This window comes from Amphibalanus amphitrite, unplaced genomic scaffold (genome assembly GCF_019059575.1).
Source record: "Amphibalanus amphitrite isolate SeventyFive unplaced genomic scaffold, NRLGWU_Aamphi_draft 000515F_arrow, whole genome shotgun sequence".
NCBI lineage: Eukaryota > Metazoa > Arthropoda > Thecostraca > Balanomorpha > Balanidae > Amphibalanus > Amphibalanus amphitrite.
In genome coordinates this window covers 197,873-224,473 of record NW_024882009.1, presented here as the reverse complement: position 1 = coordinate 224,473, position 26,601 = coordinate 197,873, and the positions used below count along the sequence as shown (strand labels likewise).

Genomic DNA, 26,601 nt, shown 5'->3' with positions numbered 1-26,601 from the left:
CCTTTACAAAATAAGTATGAGGACTTATTCGGGACACTACGGCTCGCCTTATCCGCACTTTTGGGTGACTCACCCCTGACCCTCGGCTTCTTGCCTTTGGCATAACTTACTCTCCACTGCACACTGTGCCAATCTTCCCCTTCCCCCTGCCGTAGAAACCTCTCACTGCCTTCTCACCCAGTGTTACCTAAGCGGGAAAATTAACAGTGGCCGGTACCACTGGCGGAAAACGTGCATATGCCCTGCGTACGTGACGGTGTGTCCCTCTTATTATTCCGGTCTGGACGTGGGTTTAGAGAAGTGCATCTGTGTCTCATACAGTCATGCTGGTAAACATTACGCCATAGGAGACGGGCAAACAAGCCGTCTGCGCCTCACAATGCCCTGTGCCAATATTGGTGGAGTAATTATTGGCGCTAACTCGTAAGAACGTGAATAACAGGAACGCATTATTTATCCAACTTAATCGTAATCTCAAGTCCTAATTGCTGCTGCACGCATGAACCTAATCACTAGTTCTCGTATACACTCCTAGCAGACCTTGAACCGCTCTTGATTTAATCAGATGATCTAGAACCAATTAGTACGCACCGATCTGTCGTCTGGTTGTGATCCACCGTATCATAGTGAATTACTGAATGCTCAACGGAAATGACTCCTTGAAACTCGTTCGATAGCTTCTGATGGGCTGCTAGTTACCTATACAAATTATCTTTATAGAGTGCCAGAATATTGTCATAGGGGTCCCTAGCCTTTCATAGAAAATATAATTTAAATCATCCTATTAGCAGTAAACAATGCACATCAAACGAAGTGCAGTCCTAAATATCAAATAGCATGTCATATTTAAAATTAACTGTTTACGTTCTTATCCCGTTGCAACATTCCACAACTAACCATGCTCCTATACAATGACCTTCACCTACCGCACGCGCCCCAATTACGGTTAACCCACTGCCCCTGTTGTGGCCGCTTCTCGCGCCCTCTGGCGGCTCAACGCCCGCGTCGGGAACGACGATTACCACGGCCACCGGCCGGCGCCGCGTCGACACCGTCAGTCAGTCACGCCGCTATGGGCGCGTCACCACTCGCGGTACAGTGCTCGTGCGTGTTATCTCTTCTGGCTGGGTAGCTTTACCGGATGTGTCAGTGAGTGTGAATCTGGTAAAATATCGCTGCAATATCTCCCCGTTCGACATCTCATCAGCTCCATTTCACGTAAGTTTTTTTTTTTAATTAAATTCCTGTCCCATTTAATCGTTCCCCAACAAAGATGGTCCTTTCTAGTATTTATTCTACAAAAGCACAACGATCGGTACCTATGTTAGTCGCATATTAGTTCTAACCACAAACAATTCTACATCTACCTGTTACTCGACATTTCGCAATTTTAATGACGCAAAGTGACCATCTAAAGTCGCAAAGTGTCAAACCGTCAACCTCAAACCACTGCTCACAACTCTGCACCTAAGTAACAGAAGAAATTCCGCCGTAAGCTCAAGCATTCGTATCTGTCGAAAATCAAAACTCATAGCCATATTCATAGATCGATCGCATGAATCAGTCGCCACCTTAAAACATTACATTCCTTTACAACCGTATTTACCTGTTCTATAATTGATTTCGACTTCGCAATTAATTCCTACAGCAATATTACCAATGATTTCGCAATGCAACTTTTAGTGAGTACTGCACGAATCTAAGCCCTCAATTTCACAAACGTTCCAATCTCAATTCGCACCCGCCGATAATAAATCGAACGAACCTGTTTAACCAAAGACAAAGACATTTCAACGCTGTCACGCATCCTGTCATCAATTTCAGCGTTCGAGACACTGAGCTGCTTATTCAAATTTTAGCATCCCGTTCTCGACCGAATCGCGATGTATTCCGTACTCCAACTGACAATAACGTATTTACTGGCGGCTCTGACATGACCTCACAATTCAGATCCTAATATGCTACTAGGGTGTCTGGACCAATAAGTTCAAAGTAATTTAAGTTTTCCAATTCTAATTGAGAGTGCATTTTATGGGAACCGAAAATGTTTGGCAGTCGTCACGGCACGGCAAGCTGGGCAGAGGGGGGGGGGGTCAAGGATTGGGATTGAGCAGACTTTTCAACAACACTCACATTCTGGAGTTCTCTGCGCTTCCGCTTCTCAGTGTGGTCTCAAGCGTCGGCGGTTGTCCTCCGGCTCTGGTCGGTCGAACTGAAGAGGCTTCTCACGGGTGACCCCGGACTGACGGCGGCCTCCAGATGTCGTCTCCGGCTCCGGCTGCAGACTGACTCTCGGCTGCTCGACTGTGTCGTCTGGTTGGGTGGCGCACCCTTTTATAGTTGGGGGGGGGGGGGGTGACTGCCACGCCCTTGCGCCGTCATCTTCCTCTGCCTTCCTCTTGTGGGTGGGCCCGTGAGATGGCGCTCTCTGTCCTCTTTAGCCACCTTGCTCCTCTGTGCCTACAATTTTTGGCCGTCGAATCGTCTTCGTGTTGAGTGCTTTAGCATTTTAGTGATCGCTGGCATAAAACAATTCCCGAAAGGTTTTGTGATTTTCGAGTTTTAATTTTGATTCTTCCATTTCATTTTATTCAAACTTTTGTTTCCTTCCGTTTCGTCTGCCGGCGACGCCCTGTGACGTCACTCTTGCTCCGCCCACCGCCCCGGGGCGTGGCCGTAACGCAGCGCCTTCTGTCCGCGGTGGGGACGTCCTGAACTACGTCTGTTTCGGACAACAGCGCTTTCTGTCCGCAGTGGAGACGTCCTGAACTAGGTACGTCTGTTTCGGAGGCTATTTGCTAAGTTTAGCAGATTCCGTTGCAGTGACGCACTGTTGTGCTACCATGGCTACGTGAGACCCGATGTGCTACGTGCCTTAAGCCTGCGCGTGGTCTCACAGTGTGCCGACGTTTGCTTGTAGCTTCAGCTGCTTTGTAATGACTACCAATGACTCATCCTGATGTGACTGTCTTCAGAGGTGCTTGTCTTAATTGGAGGTTAATGGCGGCCCATTCTGTGCGGACAGTGAGAAATGATTGGGGAGGGTGGACCTGGGGACTGGTGGGAGGAGGGAGGGAATAATGACAAGGGAGGGAAGCGTGCGGCAGCGCTCTGCTCAGCTGCGCGTCACCGGGCCGGCCGTGCCGAAAAGATACTACGTTAGATGTTCAAGATGTAGCGCGCTACATCTTCAGTCCAAACAACCCTAGTTGCGTCCTCGCAACTCCTACAAAAAAGTCACATCCCTTACTCATCTAAATCTACACAATCATATTAAGTTCCGCAACGCCTACAAAATGACATCGTATACCTAGTACAGTACACACACGCACCTGTTGTTCCTCGTCCCCACCTTAGTTTGTCGTTCACCAGATCCGGGTCACGTGCACCAACCACTTTGGTTAGTCCGATGTCGTCGGTGGCCGTCCGGCAAGCGGCTTCTCAGGAGGGTGAAGACCTCTAGAGCAGCCCAGGTGGGCGGCCTCCCCAGCCGTTCGGGTGGCGGCCTTCATGGCAGCCCGGGTGGCAGCCTGCCATGGCAGCCTGGGTGGGGCGGCCTCCACGGCAGCCAGGGTGGGGAGCTTCCACAGCAGCCCGGATGGCGGGCTCCATGGCAGCCCGGGTGGGCAGCTTGCACTGCGGCCCGTGTGGGCAGCCTACGTGGCAGCCCAGGTGGATGACCTCCGTGGCAGTCCGGGTAGGCGACCTCCATGGCAGGCCCTGCCGCGACCTCCGTGGCCGCCCGGGTGGCAGGCTCCGTGGCAGCTCAGCTGGGCGACCTCCATGGCAGCCCAGGTAGGTGACCTTCGTGGCAGACCCGGTGACAGCCTCCGTGGTAGCTCAGGTAGGCGACTTCTGCGGCAGCTCAGGTGAGTGACCCCCGAGGCAGCACGCGATGGCAATGCATCCCCCGTGGCAGCACAGGTGACCTCCGTGGCAGCTCAGGTATGCGACTTCCGCGGCAGCTCAAGTGGGTGGCCTCCATGGCAGCCCGGGTAGATGACCTTCGTGGCAGACCCGGTGACAGCCTCCGTGGTAGCTCAGGTAGGCGGCTTCTGCGGCAGCTCAGGTGAGTGACCCCCGAGGCAGCACGCGATGGCAATGCATCCCCCGTGGCAGCACAGGTGACCTCCGTGGCAGCTCAGGTATGCGACTTCCGCGGCAGCTCAAGTGGGTGGCCTCCATGGCAGCCCGGGTAGATGACCTTCGTGGCAGACCCGGTGACAACTCCGTGGTAGATCAGGTGAGTGACTTCCGCGGCAGATCAGGTGAGTGACCCCCCGAGGCGGCACGCGAGACCAATGCTTCCTCCGTGGCAGCTCAGGTAGGCGACTTCCACGGCCGATCAGGTGAGTGACCCCCCGAGGCAGCACGTGGGACCAATGCTTCCTCCGTGGCAGCTCAGGTAGGCGACTTCCGCGGCCGCTCAGGTGAGGGACCTCCGAGGCAGCCCGCGAGGGCAATGCATCCTCCGTGGCAGCACAGGTGACCTCCGCGGCAGCCCAGGTAGCGACCTTTCGACGGACCAGGTGACAGCCGTTGCAGCAGCTCAGGTGGGTGATCTCTGCAGCAGCCCATCTCAATGGATCGTTTGGCAGTTGGTCTTGCAGCATCCTGGCACCCTCTCCTCGTTCACCAACATGATAATCGCCTCGGCTGTGTTGTGAAGACGACCGTGTTTGTTTTGATTCAGTACAACACGAGCATTCCGTCTGTTCTTCTTCCTCTTCTGCTTTTTATATTGCTGTCCTCTTATCATCAATACTCTAGAAAGTTCGAGCTCTCCTTTGCACTACAGCAGCTGGCCTTGACTTGGACTTGTTGTACAGCAGAACGTAGAAGAATTGATATGCTGATGCGGGCAATTGTCAAGTTTCATTTTCGGCCTGACTTCTGTATTAGTCTGATCCTTCGTTCATGAGACAGCTTCATTTCCTTATCTTATCTTCAACAACTTCTTCTCTGTCCTTTTCAGTATTCGTAAGACCGCTTCCTCTCATCAGTTCCTTCACGTCGACCCCTGCAGCACGTTCATTTCCACTGAGCAGTATTTCGAACACCTGCTCAATTCTTCAACTTTCCTGTCATCAGCCACCATCATAAGCTTCATCATCTTCACACAGCTTTCTTAAGCTCATCCTCTTTCTTCATATCGGCCCCTGCAGCACGCTCATTTCCACTGCTGCCAGTATTTCGAACACCTGCTCTATTCTTCAACTTCTTCCTCTTCTCCATACGGTTGACTTTCAATTCATCAACTTCGGGTTCGGCGGCTTGTGCCAGTCTACCAGCTTCACAATTTGAGAATTATCAAATCCCCACGTTTTGGGCGCCATTTGTAGCGAGGTAAAGAAGAAAAGAAGAAATTATGGAAAGAGAACTGCATCTTGAGGTTCATCAAACTGCGATCCTCTGTCGTTCAGCTGGTTGTAGAAGAACAGAGCTATTGGCTTCTGTAATGACTCGATAGTAGAGCTTATTTGTAGCGAGGTAAAGAAGAAAAGAAGAAATTATGGAAAGAGAACTGCATCTTGAGGTTCATCAAACTGCGATCCTTTATTATTCGGCTGGTTGTAGCAGAGAGAGAGAGAGAACAATTTGCTGCTGTAATGCACTCGATAGTAGAGCTGGTGATACAAGGGAGCTTGAGAGTCGTTGAAGAGATCCCGAGAGAGATCTAGAGAGAGAGATCCAGATAGTGATGAGATCCACCTGACGAAGATGAGATAGATGTAGATATCCAGGTGGAGATCTTGAGATGGAGATATCAGATCCACCTTGCGTACAAATACATCTGATGGAAGATGCTTTTTAATTTAGAGGCTTGATGATTCTGTTCATTGTATAGACCATGATGCACGAGATGCTTCTTCACTGCTCGGATTTGGGATAGAAGGATCCGATCAGCTGGGTTTGCGGCACAGTTGGGCAGGTGAAGGACAGGGCATTCGAAGTCCCGATGACCACTGCCAAACATATGGGTGGTAATTACATTGATAAATTGAATGTGATCATTTGTCCAGTCACCCATTCCTATACTGGCCTTCCCATTAAGAAAATTGCCCACTTAATTCGTATTAGCGTTGCTAGTTTTAACTGCCGTCGAGAATCATTTGTTCGACTGCCGTAACCGAATTCTATCAAATTCCTATCGGCCTTATTCTAAGATTCATGCGTCGTCATTCTCACACCCTTGCTCGCATTACGTTTGCATTTCATGTATTCACCCAAATTTAATTGATAGCCCCCGAAATTCCCTCCGATAGTGTTAGGCGTCTCACAAACCATGGTCTCCCCGGCGAGATAAATGTCTCTTTCCGAAATCCATTTGCATGCTCCGCTAACCGGCGACAAAGATACTTATCGCAGGGCCGTCCAGAATAATTGCACAAATATCCACCCTACTAATTTATGGGATTCACTACACGTCCGATAGACTTATGGTACACATATACGCGATTTACATCCGACTTATCTCTCTATCCGGGAGAGATTACCTATGCCCTCTTCCGGTCCGCGTGTAACACCTCAGTTCACGACCCAGGGACCACCGTTCATATCCTGGAACTCTCCTCAGGAACTCTCCTTAAACCATGGGATTTACTCTTCAAGGCCTTACGTGTCCTGGAGTACATTCTTCCCTCCCCTGAGGCTGTCCAGTACCGATCAAGGTACCTTTACAAAATAAGTATGAGGACTTATTCGGGACACTACGGCTCGCCTTATCCGCACTTTTGGGTGACTCACCCCTGACCCTCGGCTTCTTGCCTTTGGCATAACTTACTCTCCACTGCACACTGTGCCAATCTTCCCCTTCCCCCTGCCGTAGAAACCTCTCACTGCCTTCTCACCCAGTGTTACCTAAGCGGGAAAATTAACAGTGGCCGGTACCACTGGCGGAAAACGTGCATATGCCCTGCGTACGTGACGGTGTGTCCCTCTTATTATTCCGGTCTGGACGTGGGTTTAGAGAAGTGCATCTGTGTCTCATACAGTCATGCTGGTAAACATTACGCCATAGGAGACGGGCAAACAAGCCGTCTGCGCCTCACAATGCCCTGTGCCAATATTGGTGGAGTAATTATTGGCGCTAACTCGTAAGAACGTGAATAACAGGAACGCATTATTTATCCAACTTAATCGTAATCTCAAGTCCTAATTGCTGCTGCACGCATGAACCTAATCACTAGTTCTCGTATACACTCCTAGCAGACCTTGAACCGCTCTTGATTTAATCAGATGATCTAGAACCAATTAGTACGCACCGATCTGTCGTCTGGTTGTGATCCACCGTATCATAGTGAATTACTGAATGCTCAACGGAAATGACTCCTTGAAACTCGTTCGATAGCTTCTGATGGGCTGCTAGTTACCTATACAAATTATCTTTATAGAGTGCCAGAATATTGTCATAGGGGTCCCTAGCCTTTCATAGAAAATATAATTTAAATCATCCTATTAGCAGTAAACAATGCACATCAAACGAAGTGCAGTCCTAAATATCAAATAGCATGTCATATTTAAAATTAACTGTTTACGTTCTTATCCCGTTGCAACATTCCACAACTAACCATGCTCCTATACAATGACCTTCACCTACCGCACGCGCCCCAATTACGGTTAACCCACTGCCCCTGTTGTGGCCGCTTCTCGCGCCCTCTGGCGGCTCAACGCCCGCGTCGGGAACGACGATTACCACGGCCACCGGCCGGCGCCGCGTCGACACCGTCAGTCAGTCACGCCGCTATGGGCGCGTCACCACTCGCGGTACAGTGCTCGTGCGTGTTATCTCTTCTGGCTGGGTAGCTTTACCGGATGTGTCAGTGAGTGTGAATCTGGTAAAATATCGCTGCAATATCTCCCCGTTCGACATCTCATCAGCTCCATTTCACGTAAGTTTTTTTTTTTAATTAAATTCCTGTCCCATTTAATCGTTCCCCAACAAAGATGGTCCTTTCTAGTATTTATTCTACAAAAGCACAACGATCGGTACCTATGTTAGTCGCATATTAGTTCTAACCACAAACAATTCTACATCTACCTGTTACTCGACATTTCGCAATTTTAATGACGCAAAGTGACCATCTAAAGTCGCAAAGTGTCAAACCGTCAACCTCAAACCACTGCTCACAACTCTGCACCTAAGTAACAGAAGAAATTCCGCCGTAAGCTCAAGCATTCGTATCTGTCGAAAATCAAAACTCATAGCCATATTCATAGATCGATCGCATGAATCAGTCGCCACCTTAAAACATTACATTCCTTTACAACCGTATTTACCTGTTCTATAATTGATTTCGACTTCGCAATTAATTCCTACAGCAATATTACCAATGATTTCGCAATGCAACTTTTAGTGAGTACTGCACGAATCTAAGCCCTCAATTTCACAAACGTTCCAATCTCAATTCGCACCCGCCGATAATAAATCGAACGAACCTGTTTAACCAAAGACAAAGACATTTCAACGCTGTCACGCATCCTGTCATCAATTTCAGCGTTCGAGACACTGAGCTGCTTATTCAAATTTTAGCATCCCGTTCTCGACCGAATCGCGATGTATTCCGTACTCCAACTGACAATAACGTATTTACTGGCGGCTCTGACATGACCTCACAATTCAGATCCTAATATGCTACTAGGGTGTCTGGACCAATAAGTTCAAAGTAATTTAAGTTTTCCAATTCTAATTGAGAGTGCATTTTATGGGAACCGAAAATGTTTGGCAGTCGTCACGGCACGGCAAGCTGGGCAGAGGGGGGGGGGGGGTCAAGGATTGGGATTGAGCAGACTTTTCAACAACACTCACATTCTGGAGTTCTCTGCGCTTCCGCTTCTCAGTGTGGTCTCAAGCGTCGGCGGTTGTCCTCCGGCTCTGGTCGGTCGAACTGAAGAGGCTTCTCACGGGTGACCCCGGACTGACGGCGGCCTCCAGATGTCGTCTCCGGCTCCGGCTGCAGACTGACTCTCGGCTGCTCGACTGTGTCGTCTGGTTGGGTGGCGCACCCTTTTATAGTTGGGGGGGGGGGGGGTGACTGCCACGCCCTTGCGCCGTCATCTTCCTCTGCCTTCCTCTTGTGGGTGGGCCCGTGAGATGGCGCTCTCTGTCCTCTTTAGCCACCTTGCTCCTCTGTGCCTACAATTTTTGGCCGTCGAATCGTCTTCGTGTTGAGTGCTTTAGCATTTTAGTGATCGCTGGCATAAAACAATTCCCGAAAGGTTTTGTGATTTTCGAGTTTTAATTTTGATTCTTCCATTTCATTTTATTCAAACTTTTGTTTCCTTCCGTTTCGTCTGCCGGCGACGCCCTGTGACGTCACTCTTGCTCCGCCCACCGCCCCGGGGCGTGGCCGTAACGCAGCGCCTTCTGTCCGCGGTGGGGACGTCCTGAACTACGTCTGTTTCGGACAACAGCGCTTTCTGTCCGCAGTGGAGACGTCCTGAACTAGGTACGTCTGTTTCGGAGGCTATTTGCTAAGTTTAGCAGATTCCGTTGCAGTGACGCACTGTTGTGCTACCATGGCTACGTGAGACCCGATGTGCTACGTGCCTTAAGCCTGCGCGTGGTCTCACAGTGTGCCGACGTTTGCTTGTAGCTTCAGCTGCTTTGTAATGACTACCAATGACTCATCCTGATGTGACTGTCTTCAGAGGTGCTTGTCTTAATTGGAGGTTAATGGCGGCCCATTCTGTGCGGACAGTGAGAAATGATTGGGGAGGGTGGACCTGGGGACTGGTGGGAGGAGGGAGGGAATAATGACAAGGGAGGGAAGCGTGCGGCAGCGCTCTGCTCAGCTGCGCGTCACCGGGCCGGCCGTGCCGAAAAGATACTACGTTAGATGTTCAAGATGTAGCGCGCTACACTACCTTCATCTGCCATTATCTGTAAGAATCTTGCATCAATCATCACCAGACTTTTTAGTTTTTTACATACCTACGCCCCAGCCACGAGAGTGGGCGGGTACGACTCCCTCGCCCTAATTGAGCTAGCCTCGCGGGAAAAACAAGCATGTATGCCGTTACGGGACCGGGGACGCAGCGATTGATGCACGGTTAAAAAGTCTCAGGTCAACTGGTGGCCTCTGAGGGTCAGGTCAAGTGCCCCGAGGGCCAAAATACGATTTCGGGTTTTGAGAAATAGCATTGCCAAAAAACGGCGCAGAGTCGCGATTTTAGTACCATCATGTTTGTCATGCTCCGGTGCGTCAAAATGGTTCACTTTTGTTTGGATGGGGTCAACATAAGGTGTTTACATCGGGTCAAAGCCAGGTCAGAGGCACTCAGGTCACGAACTTGGTCGGAGGAGGTTATATCGTATGTCATTCGATTCGGTAAGTCTTCCCGAGTCTATTGGCGACTTTTCCGACTTGCCAGTTCAATTTTATCAGGAGTTATTGACGAAATAACTTGTGACCTTTGTGACGTCATAAATGACGTCACGCTAGGTTAAAGATGCAAAAGTGAAGCATTGGACATTGCAAGAATTGCATGAAATTGCGATTCCATGTGCTTGAGCTAGGCTTAGATCATTCTCGGCGTCAAAATTACAGTTTCCATATTTTCCCCATTGACTTGTAATGGTTACCTACGTCACGCGATCGGCCTGACCTCATGTGACCTCTAGGAGAAATCCGAGATATACAAGTTTTGAGACTCCTAGAGGATACTAGGTCCCGTAAGTATCATCTCGCTGTGATAGCTCCTCTGGCACCGAGGGCATTGCGAAGTTTCGGTATTTTGGGACTATTGCAGAGGTTCACGTGTGACGTCATAAGTCAGTGATCTGACCTGAGACGGAAATGCAATTGGTTTCCAAAGATGCGTATGGAAGCAAAGATAAGGTGTGCCAAATAGCAGCCCTCTAGCTGTAAGGTGTTTTGAGCTACCGCCAAAAGTCGTGAGTGGAGCGCTACTGACTCCTCCGGTCGGCCGCCGGGGGTTAGGAGTAGTGGTGTCAATTTCAGAAAACGTATGTCCAAAATCCGTCCAATGTCCAATGCTTACGTCGACTGCCCGTCCAAAAATGTCCAAGCCAGCCATTTGTCCAAAGATGCCCGACACCTTCGCAATAGTTTGCACTCAACACTGTTATCTAATTTGCTTTTAATTGTCATAACCAGCTCAAAAAAGTTAATCATATCGGACACTGAACTTTCTAATAGCCAATCAATGTTAAACACGATTACTTTATAAAAATGTTGAGGTGTAGCAAGCGATTGTCCAAAGTTGTCCAAAGCCTGCTGTCATTGTCCAACCGAATTCCGAATTGGACATTGGACAAAATCGGAATTCCGAAGATTAAAGTTCCGATTGACACCACTAGTTAGGAGGCGTGCAGGGTATCGGAAAACCACCTGGTACTTTGCGAATTTTGCCGATAAAAATACGTTTCTTATGCCGACTTATAGCCAAAAGACTACTGAATCTCAAACCAGTCGTATCCTTGCACTAAATGGCTTGATTTAGACACGATAGGTCCCATGTATGTAAAGAAAAGGTCCCATGTATTCTCTATGGGCGCCGCGAGGCAGTTGGCACCAGAGTTTCGGGAAGTACCCTCGCCACAACCGCACGTGCAGATTTGGTCACGTGACCAAGCGCATTTGCCGCCACTGTATTTATATACACTGTGGTTGATGCTTGGGTTCAAGGCCCTAAATACAAGGTTGCACGGACTTATTTCTACTAAACCTACCAGAATATAGTTTCACGGTTGATTATTTAAATAATTATTCAATCAAAATTTCTTTATTATTATCTCGTAATCATTTATAAGCAATTTCATAAATCAACTTTCAATTTGCTTGCCTTTTACTAGCAAAATAACTTTTCTAGTATTGGGTCAACATAGTGGTGTAGCAGTAGGAACCACATCTGGCAAAACCCCAATGCCTACATACAGCAGAAAAGCAGCCACCAGGTGTCGCCACAGTCGCCACTTGGTCGCCACACAGATGTCGCGCGCGTCGCCAATCGCCACACTACCGATTTCCATAAGGACGCATATGTACGGATATGTATAGGAAAGTCGCCCTTAAGGATTACGCTTACATCCTTTGCTTATGAGGTCGGTGGTTGGAAATTGGGAGGGGCTCAGCTATTTTCGACCACGGATATGCCTTTATCACATGATGAGGAACATGCTGATAAGCGTTTTATGCGTCATAACAGCACAAAAGTATTTTTAATCATTTTTCAAAAATAGCCGTTCTGCCGTATCTTTCAGTGCAAGGTGCCGTCGGTCATCCCCGACGTGACGTCACGCAGGGAATTTGCCAGATTTTCCTACTAGACTTCGACACCCCCTGCTTGGGTTGATGCATGTGCCTTTATATTGTGAGAGCATATGTATTTTCTGTCACAACTTTTCACACAAATTTATCCGGACCATACATTTGAAGCGATCAAAACATGTGCAAAGTGATGAGGCGCTTTAACTCAGTTCTTTCTTGGGTTTGCCAGACTAAAGGTGTCCGGGCGCGAATACTTCGTTCAAAAGGTCATCGTGATTCATCGATACTTTGAGTTAAATTTCACAATTAGCCGTCGATAGATGAACAGAAGGAGGATTATCAAAACATGTACCAGCAGCTTTCTCTATTGATATTGTTGCGTACTGCGCTATTGATTTAGTGTTGTGTACTGCGCCATTGATTTAGTGGCCGATTTCACTGGTCGGGTTTTACACGTCAGCGGAGTCGATGCCGGGAGGTTTGCTCGTGTGCGCGCCATTCGTGTCTGGGCTGGCGACTGGGCGGAGTTCGTGGCGGTGTCACAATATATGAAGACTACGAGGCACAGTTGAGTGTTCTGCGGACAAGGACGGAACACTTTTTGGCGACGAGGATCAGCATTAGGACTGCACTATGGCGGCGCTTCAACCTCCTGCGCAGTTCACGCCCGGTGAGAATTTCGAACGATGGCTGCGAGGGGTGGAATTTTATTTGGTGGCAGTAGACATCACATCGCCTGAGAGAAAAGCTGCCGTTTTACAAACGCTCATGGGGCTGGAAGTGCAGGAGATCGTTCGCACCCTCCCACAACCTTCTGGTCTGCCCCGCTCTGCAGACGAGTATAAGCTCCTAACTGAGAAGTTGAAGGCTCATTTTCAGCCAATGGTGAACGTCACCTATGAAAAGGCAATCTTGCATGATTTGTTCCGGAAAGAGGGGGAGAAGTTTGACGCGTTTATCACTCGCTTGCGTTTGCAGGCAGATCGATGTGGGTATGATTTGGTGGCGAGAGAGACTGTCGTGCTGGAATGTGCTGTTGCCAGGTGCAAGGACCCGGAGCTGCAGAAGAAGTTTTTTGCAGATCCACACCTGACGCTACAAAAGGCTGTGGAAATGGCCCAACACCTGGAGGTAACCAGAACCCAGCTGGAGGACCTCAACAGGCCAGGACTTCACTTCAGCCAGGTGGCACCACAGCAGCTGCATCTCGCCCGGTCTACATCCACGGTGAGGTGTCAAAGGTGCAACAGTCGGAGGCACCAGGCCAGTCAGTGTCCTTTCAGGACCCAAAGTTGCTTCAATTGCTCAAAGGTGGGACATACTCAGTCTGTCTGTCAGTCTAAGCAGTTGCCAAAGAAGTCTGCGGTTGTGTCTGGCCAGCCAACCAAGTGCAGTAGATGTCTGGGAACATCCCACCAGCCGACTCACTGTCCCTTCAAGAAGTCGGCTTGCTTTGCGTGTGGGAGGATTGGTCATACTCGAGCTGCTTGTAGGATCAACCATCCACAAACCACCCAGACGTCTCATTTTGTGGAACCAGACACTGAAGTGTATGAATTGTTTGGACTTGCCCATGTTGGCCAGGAGATGTGTGTCTCTGAACCTGCCTCCAGCCTGCCCGGCACCGCCATGAATCTGCCCAGCCCAGCCGTGAGCCCGCCCAGCCCTGCGGTGAGCCCGCCCAGCCCAGCGGTGAGTCTGCCCAGCCCAGCGGTGAGACCGCCCAGCACAGAGGTGAGCCTGCCTTGCCCTGCCTCCACCGCCAGCCCGCCCTGCCCTGCCGTCGCTGCCGCCTGCCCGCCGCCCTGCCCTGCCACCGCCGCCAGGCCGCCCTGCCCTGCTGCTGCCGCCTGCCCGTCGCCCTGCCCTGCCGCCGCCGCCAGGCCGCCCTGCCCTACCGCCTGCCCGCCCTGCCCTGCCGCCGCCGCCACCGCCAGCCCGCCCGGCTCTGCCGCTGCTGCCAGCCCGCCCTGCCCTGCCGCTGCTGCCAGCCCGCCCTGCCCTGCCGCCGCTGCCAGTCCGCCTGGTGCTGTTGCATCTGCTGGCCTATCCGATTGTGCAGCCACCGCCTTCAGCCTGCCCCGCCAAGCCCCAGCTGTTGCTGTTGCCAGACCGTATAAAGTGGATGTATGTGTCAATGGTGTTCCACTGACCATGGAGGTGGACACTGGAGCTTCTTGTAGTCTCATCAGTCATGATCAGTACTGTGCGCTGTGGCCTGACCTGTCTGCCCGACCGCCCCTGGTGTGCTCTGGCCGTCGCCTGTTGACGTACATGAGAGAGGAGGTCCCTATTGAGGGAGTGGCTGAGGTCCAGGTGTCCTACCAGGGTCAGACAGCTCAGCTGCAGCTGTTGGTAGTGGGACAACCTGGGCCCGCCCTGTTGGGACGTGATTGGTTACAAGTGATTCGTCTTGACTGGCAGTCCCTGTGCATGATTGGCTCTGAGGAGTGCCTCCCCGGGGATGCCCAGTCGCTGTTACATAGTCTGAAGAAGATGGAGCTGGAGTTCCCAGATGTGTTTAGCCCTGGTTTGGGTTGCTACAAACCTCGTAAGGTCTCGCTTCAGGTGGACCCGTCAGCGCCAGCCAAGTTCTACAAGCACCGCCCGCCTCCGCTGGCGTTGAAGAAGGACATCGAAGATGAGCTGGACCGTCAGGTGCAGCTGGGTATTCTGCGCCCTGTTCCGACTTCCGAGTGGGCGGCACCCGTCGTCCCAGTGAAGAAGTCTGACGGTAGTATACGCCTGTGCGGTAGCTATGATTTGACGGTTAATACTGCCACGTCTCTGGAGTCGTACCCACTGCCCCGGACAGAGGAGCTGTTTGCGGTTTTGTCAGGAGGCCGTTACTTTACCAAGATTGATTTGCGCGAGGCTTATCTACAGTTGGAACTTGATAGCCAGAGTCAGAAGTATACTACCATTAACACACACAAGGGCCTGTTCTGTGTCACTCGCCTAGCTTTTGGTATCAAATCTGCAGTCGCCATTTTTCAAAGGGAAATGGAAACTTTGTTGGCGGGTGTGCCTCATACTGCAGTGTTTTTGGATGACCTTTGTGTCACAGGAAAGACGCCGGCTGAGCACCTGTCGAACGTGAGGGAGGTTCTGCAACGTCTCTCTGATGCCGGCCTCAAGATCAACGTGAGGAAGACGACCTGGTTGGCGCGTGAGGTGTGCTACCTGGGCCACCGCATCTCGTCCGCCGGGATTCAGCCGTCCGACGACAAAGTGAGCGCCGTGATGTCTGCTCCTGAGCCCAAGAAACTGCCAGAGTTGAGAGCCTACCTCGGCCTACTGCAATACTACAGCCGATTCCTGCCGCGCCTAAGTACAGTTGCTGCTCCGCTGTACAACTTAGGTAAGAAAGATGCCCCTTGGGTATGGGGTCCAAGTCAACAGTCGAGCTTCCAAGAGACTAAACGCCTGCTCTGCTCTGCCCCAGTTTTGTGCCACTATCAGCAGAGTCTCCCGCTAGTTCTTACTACTGATGCCAGCCCGGAGGGTGTTGCGGCTGTTCTGAGCCACCCAGATGCCAGATCAGGAGCTGACCGTCCCATAGCGTATGCTAGCCGCCGTTTGTCTGCCGCCGAACGCAATTACAGCCAGCTAGACAAGGAAGCTTTGGGTGTAGTTTTTGGCATTGTGAAGTTTCACCAATATTTGTATGGCCGCCGATTTGTTGTGAAAACTGACCACAAGCCGTTGTTGGGATTGTTGAGCTCACACAAGTCTCTGCCGCAGGTGGTGTCGCCGAGGATGGTCCGCTGGAAGCTGACCCTGACCGGCTACGATTTCGATCTGAAGTACGTTCCAGGGAAGGAGATCAGCAACGCGGATGGCCTCAGCCGCCTGCCGGCTCCGTTCTGCCCGCCGGACCCGCCGCCGCCGGCCGAGGTGGTACAGATGCTGGACGCCGCGGAGAGTCTGGTCTCGGTCGCTCAGCTTCAGGCCGCCACCCGTCGGGACCCCGCTGTTTCCGCCGCGTACATCTTTACTCGTGATGGATGGCCCGAGGTCTGTCCCAGAGATGAGTTATCATTCTTTTTCAACCACCGTCATGAGTTAAGCATCGAGAATGGTTGTTTGTTGTGGGGTTTACGAGTTGTCGTGCCTACTCAGCTGAAAAGTCGCGTCCTGTCTCTGTTGCACAGTGGCCATCCTGGAATGACGGCGATGAAGCAGCTCGCCCGGAGCGTCGTCTGGTGGCCGGGACTGGACGGCCAGATTGAGGACCGAGTAAGGGCGTGTCAGGCGTGTCAGGCGGACAAAGGTAAGGTACCAGTGGTACCTTTGAAACCATGGATATTCCCCACCGAGCCGTGGAGCAGAATTCATGTTGATTTTGCCGGCCCCGTGGAGGGGAAGATGCTTTTAATAGTTGTGGATTCGTTCACCAAATGGCTTGAAGTGTTTGTTACGAGCTCAACAAGTTCAACATGTGTGATTGAAAGCCTTCGCAAGTGTTTTTTTCTGTTTTTGGATTACCTTTAGTCCTAGTGTCGGACAATGGCACCTGCTTTACGAGTGAACAGTTTAAGTTGTTCTTGTCTGAGAATGGTATCCGGCACGTTTGTAGCCCGCCGCGTCATCCCGCCTCCAATGGCCAGGCTGAGGCTTTGGTGAAAGTCGTAAAGTCGGCGTTGAAGAGGAGGACTGAAGGAAGTCTCCAGACAAAACTGTCGCGTTTTCTTTTCACCTACAGGAATTCGCCACAGTCGACAACGGGGCGAGCTCCGGCTGAGCTGATGTTCGTCGAGCGCTGCGTACTCCACTGCAGTCGCTGCGCCCGAGTCTGCGCTCCACCGTGGAGGCCCGTCAGTCAGCCATGAAGGACGTCCACGACCGCCGCGCCCGACCGCGCGATTTCCGCGTCGGGGACGCCGTCTGGGTTGAAGAGTGTCAGGGCTTCGCCCGCCGATGGGTCCCCGCGGTGGTCTCGAACAGCGGTGGTGTAATGGTGGACGTTCGCCTCGAGGACGGCCGCGCCTTCACCCGTCATGCTGACCAAATTCGTCCGGCCCATGTCGTCGCGGGTCACCCCTAGACCGCTGCAGTGGTGCCCCCTACCGAGTTACGGTGCTGAATCGTGGCGTGGGTATACTTCTTGCCTGTGGGGAGGAGTGTTGCGTACTGCGCTATTGATTTAGTGTTGTGTACTGCGCCATTGATTTAGTGGCCGATTTCACTGGTCGGGTTTTACACGTCAGCGGAGTCGATGCCGGGAGGTTTGCTCGTGTGCGCGCCATTCGTGTCTGGGCTGGCGACTGGGCGGAGTTCGTGGCGGTGTCACAATATATGAAGACTACGAGGCACAGTTGAGTGTTCTGCGGACAAGGACGGAACAGATATAGAGAAGTCCGTGCATGTAGCTTTAATCGCCTGCCTCTTCGCACGTGCATATACACAGTTTTCTTCCATCTACTTGGCACGTTAAATATTTATAATTATTGAAAAGCGTTTGGCCTCGTGCCACCAGAACCAATGTGCCGTTATATAAGACGGTATTTGAAGATATCGCATAGTCACGTTCCAAGAAACCTCAATAGCAGAGCTGTGAGCATCGAGAGCAGTTATGAAAAGCCTCTGAGTTTAGTCTGAGGCTCGGCAATGAATATTAAATATTCCAAAACAGTTATTTGATATGCGGAAAATAGGTTCCAAAGACGCACGTTGTGCACCAAATATGTTTGCTACCAGCATACCCATGCGTGGTAAGCAAGTCCTACGTATGAAAATGTGCTTTGACTTATGGATGTGTTGCGTTATGCATGCAAACTGCACCAATGCAGGAACGTATGTTTAGCATGTAGCATGCATGTGAGCATGTTAACATGCCTGGACAATTAATGGGCATTCATGCATTTTGAATCATTGAAGCCAGGGTTGTATACCAATCAAGTCGATTGAATTGATTGATTTGTTTCAACGCGTATTTTGAGTTGATTGGATTGAGTCGATTGACTTTTCGAGATGACTGGTTGACTGACTCGTTTGACTTTAGCGACTGGTTGACTGATTTGATTCCCGAAAATTAGAGTGACTCGTATGATTGAGTCGATTGAATGGAAAGTTCAAATAAGTTTTAGTTGACGAAAAATAATGACACCAATTGCTGACATCAAAGATCTCAAAACTACACTAAAAACTGCTTGTCATCACAACTGCAATATGGGGTAGATGGCCAAATAAAGAACAGGGCCTGAACATGAACAGCCAACTTTGACTTCCAACTGCAATAACTGCTCCAATCCTGGTGATAGAGCCTGGCGATGCACCTACCTACCTTTCTGCACTCAGCAGGAAACGCTTTTTTTAATCCAGATGATAAAGTGCAAGGCCCTATGCACTAATAAAGTGTGATTAATTAATAATTCACATCTTCACATCTCCTCAGAAACAACCCACTGAACTCTATAAATATCTGAAACCCATACAAAAATATCTGAAACAAAAGCGCCGTTTTCGTCTCGCTAATAACGTTTGTACCAATAGCTAATTTGCTGCATTGTTTAATTTGCAGCAGAACGTTTGTTGATCCTTTTCTCCTGAGAGCCTAAGCATAACATATTCAATATATTTCATTTTCCTTAAAATATTTTACCGAATATTATTAAGTGGTTTTATTTCAAATGAAATAATAATTAAAACGAAATTGGTGTTGCACAACCGACTTATTTTATGATGATCTACCATACTACATGATAATCAATGACGTCATCTTACCAAAAAATCAAAAGACGTAGAATAAGGATTTATAAAAGCTTAGTATACTTATTGGCAAAACGTTTTCTCGCAGTCGCACGGTGCCGTTTTCGCCCTATATATGGCCTTGGTTTTCGCGTTTTAATTTTCCCCTTTCCTACTTCCTTTATCGTGTGGTTCCAGAGTCCCTGTCCTCTCCATTTCCTTTTAAATATATTCTTAATCCTCATCCCTATCCCCCAGTCCTAACAGTTTCAAATTGTATTGCAATAAAATGTTTTGAATTCTTCACATAGGTACCTAACATTGACATGCCACGTCCAGAACCGTGGACCGCTAAATAACTACTTCAAATCTCTTCCTTCCCAATCTGACAACATCCCACGTCTCAAATGCACATTGTGTGGAAAGATTTTTAAGGTGCCCGTCAGTCTCTGTCTAACCGAAACCGTCACATGCAGGTAAGATATTTATTTTTATTTCTCTATGGTTAATATGTTATTGATGCATATTATCCATTAAAATAGACATGGTGTAGGGTAAATGGCCAAATCACGAACACTGCTAAAATCCGAGCAGCCAACTATCAACTGCAATATCTGATATTCAGTGTAAATTGAGTTGGAATATGGCCAAAATTAAATTGACAACTTTTAGGGGAAAGGTGGTGATTTGGGTTAAGGGGCGAGTCAACTACTGGGTTATTTTGCACCCATTAAATGAAATTTCTGCTCCAATTCTACCCATTGAACCTCAATATCATGAGCCACCTGTCCATCACTAGGTATCCTTCCTTATTACATAGAAACTTTGAATGGCATGGCAATTTATAATTTAAAATGACAATATTTTTATGTTTCTTCTGTAGGTAGGTAGGTAGGTAGGTACACCAGACTGCTATGGACACTTTTCGAAGATGGTGGGGCAAAAAACCTAATGTATGTCTTGGTTTGAGTCGTTTGATTGAGTTGATTGATTCCTTTCATTGTCGCGTTTGAGTCGATTGAATCAATTCCCGAAAACTGCTCTGACTTGATTGATTTGATTGGTTTCCCAAATTTGTCGTGATTGAATTGATTGCTATTGATTGAGTCGTATACAACCCTGATTGAAGCTCTAGGCAACCATGTTTGGTATCTTTATGACGTATCCAGTAAAAATGTGAGTGCGTAAAAATGAGTAGGTATAAAAGAAACAAGTGATAATCTTTTTCATTCATGATAAATTCATAGGTAGGTTATTGGCATTGGGTGAATAAAAAGCTCACATCTTTGTCATCGGATAGATATAGTGTAGTCATACCTTGTCCTGCAATTGCCGCTCCTCTTCGGACATCACCCAGCGTTTCTCCATGCCTATCTTTAGGCATTTCTGAAACCTGAAAAAGAACAGAAACAACATTTCAGAAATGGAAACACAGGCAAAGTTGAAACGGTGATCTACATTGATCTCTGACAGCCCATGGCGTTTGAGGCGTATAGGGTAAAAGCTAGCGACCGAAATGCGACGTGCAGGTTGAGACGACCCTTCCGACACTGTTCGCCGCTACGTGGATCAGGGGTCGAGGTATAGGAGGGAGCAGTGGCGTAGACAGGGGGGGGGCCATGGGGGCCATGGCCCCCCCTTTCCGCCCAGCCACCCAAATGGCGCCCCAATTAGCGCCGACTAGGCTGATGCCCATGGGTGAAACTTTGACATCACCATTGGGGTCCCAAACGTCCATGAGGGCCTCCATTTAGTGGGGGCCTCCAAGCAATTAGGGGCCTCCAATTGCGGAAGCGGTAATTTACGAGCCACGCCAGGGCCTCCTCTAAGAAATTTTCACTGGGGGACCGGAGGCTCAGAAGCCAAACCTAGGGTACCCCCAAATCCAGTTTTATCATCGGATTTAGGCCACTTATTTTTCGTCACAGCCCGGATGCCATGATTTTTTTTTTAATATTAACCCGCGCCCGGCTGGGGGTCCTGGATTTCCACGCCCTGCTGGGGGGGGGGGGTGTTTGAACACCCCCCCCTTGTAACTCGGCTCCTGGGCCACGTAGCGATACGCGGAAGGCGGCGTTCGAAAGAGCGTAAAAAATAATGACGAAATCACTTCGGTCAATTTTTTGGTCAGGTCAAAGGTCAGGTCACTAGAGGTCATTGAAGGCAAAATTTCGCCGATTTCCAGGTCGAATGTCGACAATTTCCAAGAAGCCAACTAATAACTCGGGAACCAATAGAGCTACAGCGCCGCGGAAAAGCGCATTCGATAGCCCTAATAACACCCTTTCTGAGTAATTCTCTCAGATTTGACCTAACGTCAACGGTTTTGCCTGCAGGGGGCAAAAACTGCAAAAATAGCCGATTTTTTTTCGGAAACAGTTTTTCTGCAATAACTTTTGACCCAAGCCTTGTACGAGCTTACTTTTACCGGCATCGTGTTCCTCTCGTCAAGACGCATCGAATGAACTATAACTTGACCTTGAAAGGTCAACTTAAAAATTTGACCTCAGGTCAAGGTCATGACCTGACCGGAAAGGGTCATGTTGCACATCAGTCGATCCGTATCGTCGAGCTGAACACATCTAAGGCGTTTTCATCGCTCTAGTATGCCTCTATCAAAAGTTATTTGCGAAAAACTGTTAGATACCATTCGTGACCTAAGATGACCTCAGGGCATAAACAAGGGTCACGGACACCATTTTCATGTTCAGTGTGTCTAAACCACTTGTAATTCGGTGTTTGGGAGTGTTTATAATGTCTTTCATCCAAAAGAGGCGCATTTCAATTTTCTCCCATTGACTGAAATGGGGAGGTCGCAAAATTGACCTGACCTTAGGTCATCGATATCAAAATTCTGAGATATACATTTTTTACATGCTATTGCTCTTAGCATTCGCTGAAAGTTTCAAAACGATCGGTCACTCGGTGTAGCTATGACAGACATTGAAACTTTTTATGAGGTGAGGTCACTTCAAGTGACCTGGTGACCTGACCTTGAATGACCTTGGTCTGAAATGTTCACAACATGTGTAGAATTGATGTATGATAAGGTGTACCAAAAACGGCGGCGCTCCGCGCCGCCGTTTTTGAGATATTCGCGAAAAACCACAAGGGGGTGTTCAAACACCCCCCCAGCAGGGCGCGGGTTAATAAAGAAATGGTAGTTCACCTGACCCATACTGGTGGATCCAGGCCAGCAGGGTGACATTGTATGTGAATATCCCCCGCGGCGTCCGAAATCGATGCAAATTTCTGGCTTCTTTACTTTCGACGATAAAACAAAGTGCCTTTATTATAGAAAAAAAAAAGAATTTAATGGCACAGTATTGCGCAAGGAATCTAACCTATACCCCAGAAAGTGTGAGGCTTAACCCTCGCCCGCACCTGGGGGGAGGGTTGCCATCCCCCAAGTTAGTTCTTTCTGCTCTACACTGAACATTTTTAAAGCTAGAAACCCGATTTTTGGATAGCTGCTTTTCTATCTTTTCTCAGCGTCCACTTTGAAAATTTCAAGTTTCTGTGGCTTTGGGGTTTGGAGATATGACCTTGTTCTTCAGGTCATGTCCCTATAGCATGAGATCATAAACTGAGAAGCTTTTACCAAAAATACAGTCAAAGAAACTTCACGAAAGTCAACTCAGCTTGCCTAAAACGCAATATTTTTAGATGACCTAGGCTGACCTTGACCCTGGCATCTCTACATCATCGAACAACATGTTTCATGATAGGTGGGAGGTAAGACTGGCAAAAAGGCCGAAATCAAGGTGTCAAACGCTCACAAGACCCATAGCCAACGCAGGATTTTGGGCATTTGTCAGTTGGGTTATGACATCACCTGAAGAATAAAGTCATATCTCCGAAACCAAAAACCACAGAAACTTGAAATTTTCAGTGGACGCTAAGAAAATATAGAGAAGCAGATATACGAAACATCCGGCTTCTAGCAATCAAAATGTTGAGTGCAGAGCAGAAAAAACTACCTGGGGGGGAGTGGCAACCACTGACCCCCCCCCATGTGCGGGCGAGGATTAAATAATTTGAATATCAGGAAAACAATTTATTCAAACAGGCATTCCAACAGTGTCCCGCTTTTTTATAGGTGACCTCCGATTTGTGTAGCCTTTAAGTTGCCCAGGGGGCCTCTTATTTGTAGGTATAGTACAGAGAACCTCCTACTTCGACTACTTGCACAGAGAGCCTCCTTTTTGTACATACAGCTAAGCTTCTACAGGCCGAGCGCCGGCCTCCTATTTGTGCGTACAGAGAGCCTCCTACTGTTACAGAGTCTATTTGTCTAGGGGGCCTCCTATTTGTCCAAGCGGCCTCCAATTCGTCTAGGGGGCCTCCTATTTGTCCAGGAGGCCTCCTGTTTGTCCAGAAGTTCCCCTATTTATCCAGGGGCTTCTATTTTCCAGGGGGCCTCCTCTTTATCCAGGGGGCCTCCTACGTGTTCAGGGGCCTCCTATTTATCCAGGGGTCTTCTATTCTACCAGGGGTCTCTTATTTGTGCAGGGGCCTCCTATTTGTCCGGGGGTCTCCTACTTGTCCAGGGGCCTCCTTTTTTGAAGGGCCTCCTTTTTTAAGGGAGCCTTCTATTTGTCCAGGGGGCCTCCTATTCGTACAGAGGGCTAGCTCCCTAGTCCCCTATTTGTACAGGGGGCCTCCTATTTGTTCAGGGGGCCTCCTAGTTGTCCAAGGGGCCTGTTATTTTCTAGGGGCCTCCTTTTTGCCCAAGAGGCCTCCTATCAGCGGGCCTCCTACTTATTCGTGAACCACCAGCTGCTGATTCTCAAACTTGAAAAATCGTACCATGTGAATGGAAAGGCTTTGGCTTGGCTCAAATCGTATTTGTCTGAGAGAAGTCAGCGGGTTGTTGTAAACGGTCAATGCTCGGCGTGGGCTCCAGTACCGTCAGGGACGCCAGAAGGCGGACTTCTATCTCCTCTCTTGTTCGCATGCTATGTAAATGACCTGCCGGATGTGGTGTCCTCAAATTGCCTTTTGTTTGCCGATGATTTTAAGCTGTACGCTAGAGTCGACGGTTTGGACGATGTTCGTAAACTACAAGCCGACATAGAGGGGCTTTGTCAGTGGTCAGCAACTTGGCAGCTGAAACTGAACCCTGCGAAGTGTAAGGTCATCTCGTTTACTCTGCGAACAAGGCCTATCGCAGGAGTTTACACGATAGCAGGTGCAGAGGTTGAGAGAGTGCGGGAAATGCGAGATCTGGGTGTGATCATTGATGAAAAGTTGACGTTTGGTACCCATGTCGATGCCGTGCTGAAGAAAGCCAATAGGGCTCTTGGTCTTCTGATTAGATCGTACCAGACGGGCAAGAATGGTCATTCTTTGTATGATGTGAACCCCAGGCTGATCATATCAACATACTGTGCGAACATCAGATCAATACTGGAGTATTGTTGTGTTATATGGGGTGGAGCTGCCAACACGCACCTGAAAAGGATCGAAAATGTTCAACATAAGTTTCTCATTTGGCTCTGCGCTCGATGTCGTGTTCAAAACGTCTCGCTTGATTATAAGACCCTTCTTCGGCGCTTTGGACTCGCGTCTCTCGCTGCAAGGAGACTGCAGTACGACATCAGGCTCCTGAGAGACATTTACAACAACAAAATTGACTCCCCTCTCCTTTTGGCGTCATTCCCTCTGGCAGCTCCTCCCCGTGTACTCCGCAACAGGATGCTCTTTAACGTGCCACATGCAAGAGTAAACACAGTGAAGAACAGTGTGTTTGTGAGAGCACCTCGTCACTGCAACGAGTTCCTTAACACCGTTCGGGCCGTAGACATCTGGCACACAGGGATGGGCGTTTTTAGGAAGCAGGTTGTCATGTATTCTATGACCGTGCTCTAGTGTTATGTCCAGTGTCCACCCTCACATTATTTTATCTTATTTTTATTCTTATCGTCATCATCAATCATCATTTTTGTAGGGGTATATGTGTTTTATATGTGTATTTTATGCGTCCTGTGTTTTATGCAACGTATGACTTCATCTATAATTGGGTTGCACCGACCCGTTGATGATTATGTAAATAAACTAAACTAAACTAAACTATTCAGGGGGCCTCCTATTTTTCCAGGGGACCTCCTATTGGTTAAAGTAGCCTCCTATTTTCCAAGCGGCCTCCTATTTATCCAGAGGGCTCCTATTTTACGGGCCTCTTTTTTATCCAGGGGGCCTTCTATTTATCCAGGGGCCTTCTATTCATAAAGGGGGCCTCCTATTTGTCCAGAGGGCCTGCTAATTGTCTAAGGGGTCTCTTTTGTGAAAGGGGGCCTCCTATTTGTCCAGGGGGCTCCTAATTGTCCAGGGGGCCTCCTTTTGTGAAAGGGACTTCCTGTTTGTCTAGGTCTAGGGCCTCCTATTTGTTCATAGGGCCTCCTATTTTTCCAGGGGGCCTCCTAGTTGCAGAGGGCCTCCGACTTGCCCATGGGGCCTCCTATTTGTTCAGGGGGCTTCTTATTTGTACAGAAGGCCTCCTATTTGTCTAGGGCCTCTTATTTGTCTAGGGCCTCCTATTTGTCCAGGAGGCCTCCTGCTTTTCCAGAGACCCTCCTATTTCTCAAGGGGGCCTCCCTATTTATCCAGGGGGCCTCCTGTTTTCCGGGGGGCCTCCTACTTGTTCAGGGGGCCTCCTATTTGTCCAGGGGGCCTCCCATTTGTCCAACAGGGCCTCCGATTTGTCCAGGGGACCTCCTTTTTATACAGAGAACCTTCTTCTATATGAACATCGGACCTCCATTTGTAAAGTAGCTGGTGCGTCTCGGGGGCCTCCACTATTGGGGTCCCAAAATGACAATTGGGGTCCCAAATGTTCGCATTGGGGTCCCACATGGGACCTCAAAAGTATACAAAATTACGCCCATGCTGATGCCGTTTTACAGAGAGAACATGAATTAAAAAGTGATGTGCAGGCAAGGATCGAGCTCAATATCTCTTTGGGGGTGCCTGGACACCTAAATCATCTCCAGGGCACCCCCAAATACGACCTGAGCCCCCAAATGTTGAAGGGCGCCCCTCCGGAAACCAGAATATTCCGAACCCCCAGGGTCGATGGCGCCCCTGAAGAGCCGCTGGCACCCACCTAAACGGAACAGTCGCCCCATTAAAGCTTGATGGCGCCCCTCTAGAGCACCCGGCGCCCCTCTGAAGTTCACAGCTGCCCCAATCGACCCATCCAAGATCGATCCCTGAAACCACTGGCGCCCCTCTGAAGCACCCGCATTCTTCTCAAGATCACAGTCGCCCTATCCGAGATCAATAGCGCCCTCAAGAGCCACTAGCGCCCCACCCCCTTGAGACTGAAATCGTCCCGCTTGAGACTAAAGTCGCCCCATTCAAGCCCAATGACGCCCCTCCAGAGCGTCCGGCGCGCTTCTGAAGATCACGCCCATCTAAACGAAGGTTACAGCTGCCCCATCTTAAGATCGATGGCAGCCCTCTGAAACCAATGGCGCCCTTCTAGACTACCCGGCACCCCTCTGAAAATCACATTCGCCCCATCCGAGACAACGCCCTTAGAGACTACAGTCGGCCCACCCAAGCTCAAGCCCCTCCAGAGCCTCCCTGCGGCGCCCTGCTGAAGGCAACAGTGGCCCCATCCATGCCCAATGGCGCCCCTCAACGCCGTTCTAAAGATCACAGTCGCCCCATCAAT

At 49.4% G+C, this 26,601-nt stretch overlaps 2 protein-coding genes across 4 annotated transcripts in view; one reads left to right on the top strand and one right to left on the bottom strand.

Moving 5' to 3' along the window:
* Positions 1-26,601, bottom strand: part of LOC122393092 (ecdysone receptor-like) — a 116,515-nt gene that overhangs the window by 39,544 nt on the left and 50,370 nt on the right. For both annotated transcript variants that reach the window (XM_043388726.1, XM_043388724.1), the window contains exon 3: positions 20,241-20,316. In XM_043388726.1, coding sequence (XP_043244661.1) covers positions 20,241-20,316 — 76 coding nt within the window. The remainder of the gene's footprint in view (positions 1-20,240; positions 20,317-26,601) is intronic.
* On the top strand, positions 14,220-16,988 carry LOC122393093 (uncharacterized protein K02A2.6-like). 2 transcript variants are annotated; one of them, XM_043388727.1, is made up of 2 exons: positions 14,220-16,506; positions 16,939-16,988. In XM_043388727.1, the coding sequence occupies exons 1-2, from the start codon at positions 14,388-14,390 to the stop codon at positions 16,980-16,982; spliced, it is 2,163 nt and encodes a 720-aa protein (XP_043244662.1). In that variant the 5' UTR covers positions 14,220-14,387; the 3' UTR covers positions 16,983-16,988. The 2 variants fall into 2 exon arrangements, with proteins under 2 accessions (XP_043244662.1, XP_043244663.1); XM_043388728.1 differs by having other exon boundaries at positions 14,220-16,472; positions 16,939-16,986.

Excerpts from the sequence above, each read along its gene's own strand:
- LOC122393093 (XM_043388727.1), top strand. The coding sequence starts at position 14,388 with ATGGAGGTGGACACTGGAGCTTCTTGTAGTCTCATCAGTCATGATCAG. Across the intron at positions 16,507-16,938 it reads GGCGTGTCAGGCGGACAAAG|GAATTCGCCACAGTCGACAA; the intron begins GTAAGGTACCAG and ends TTTCACCTACAG.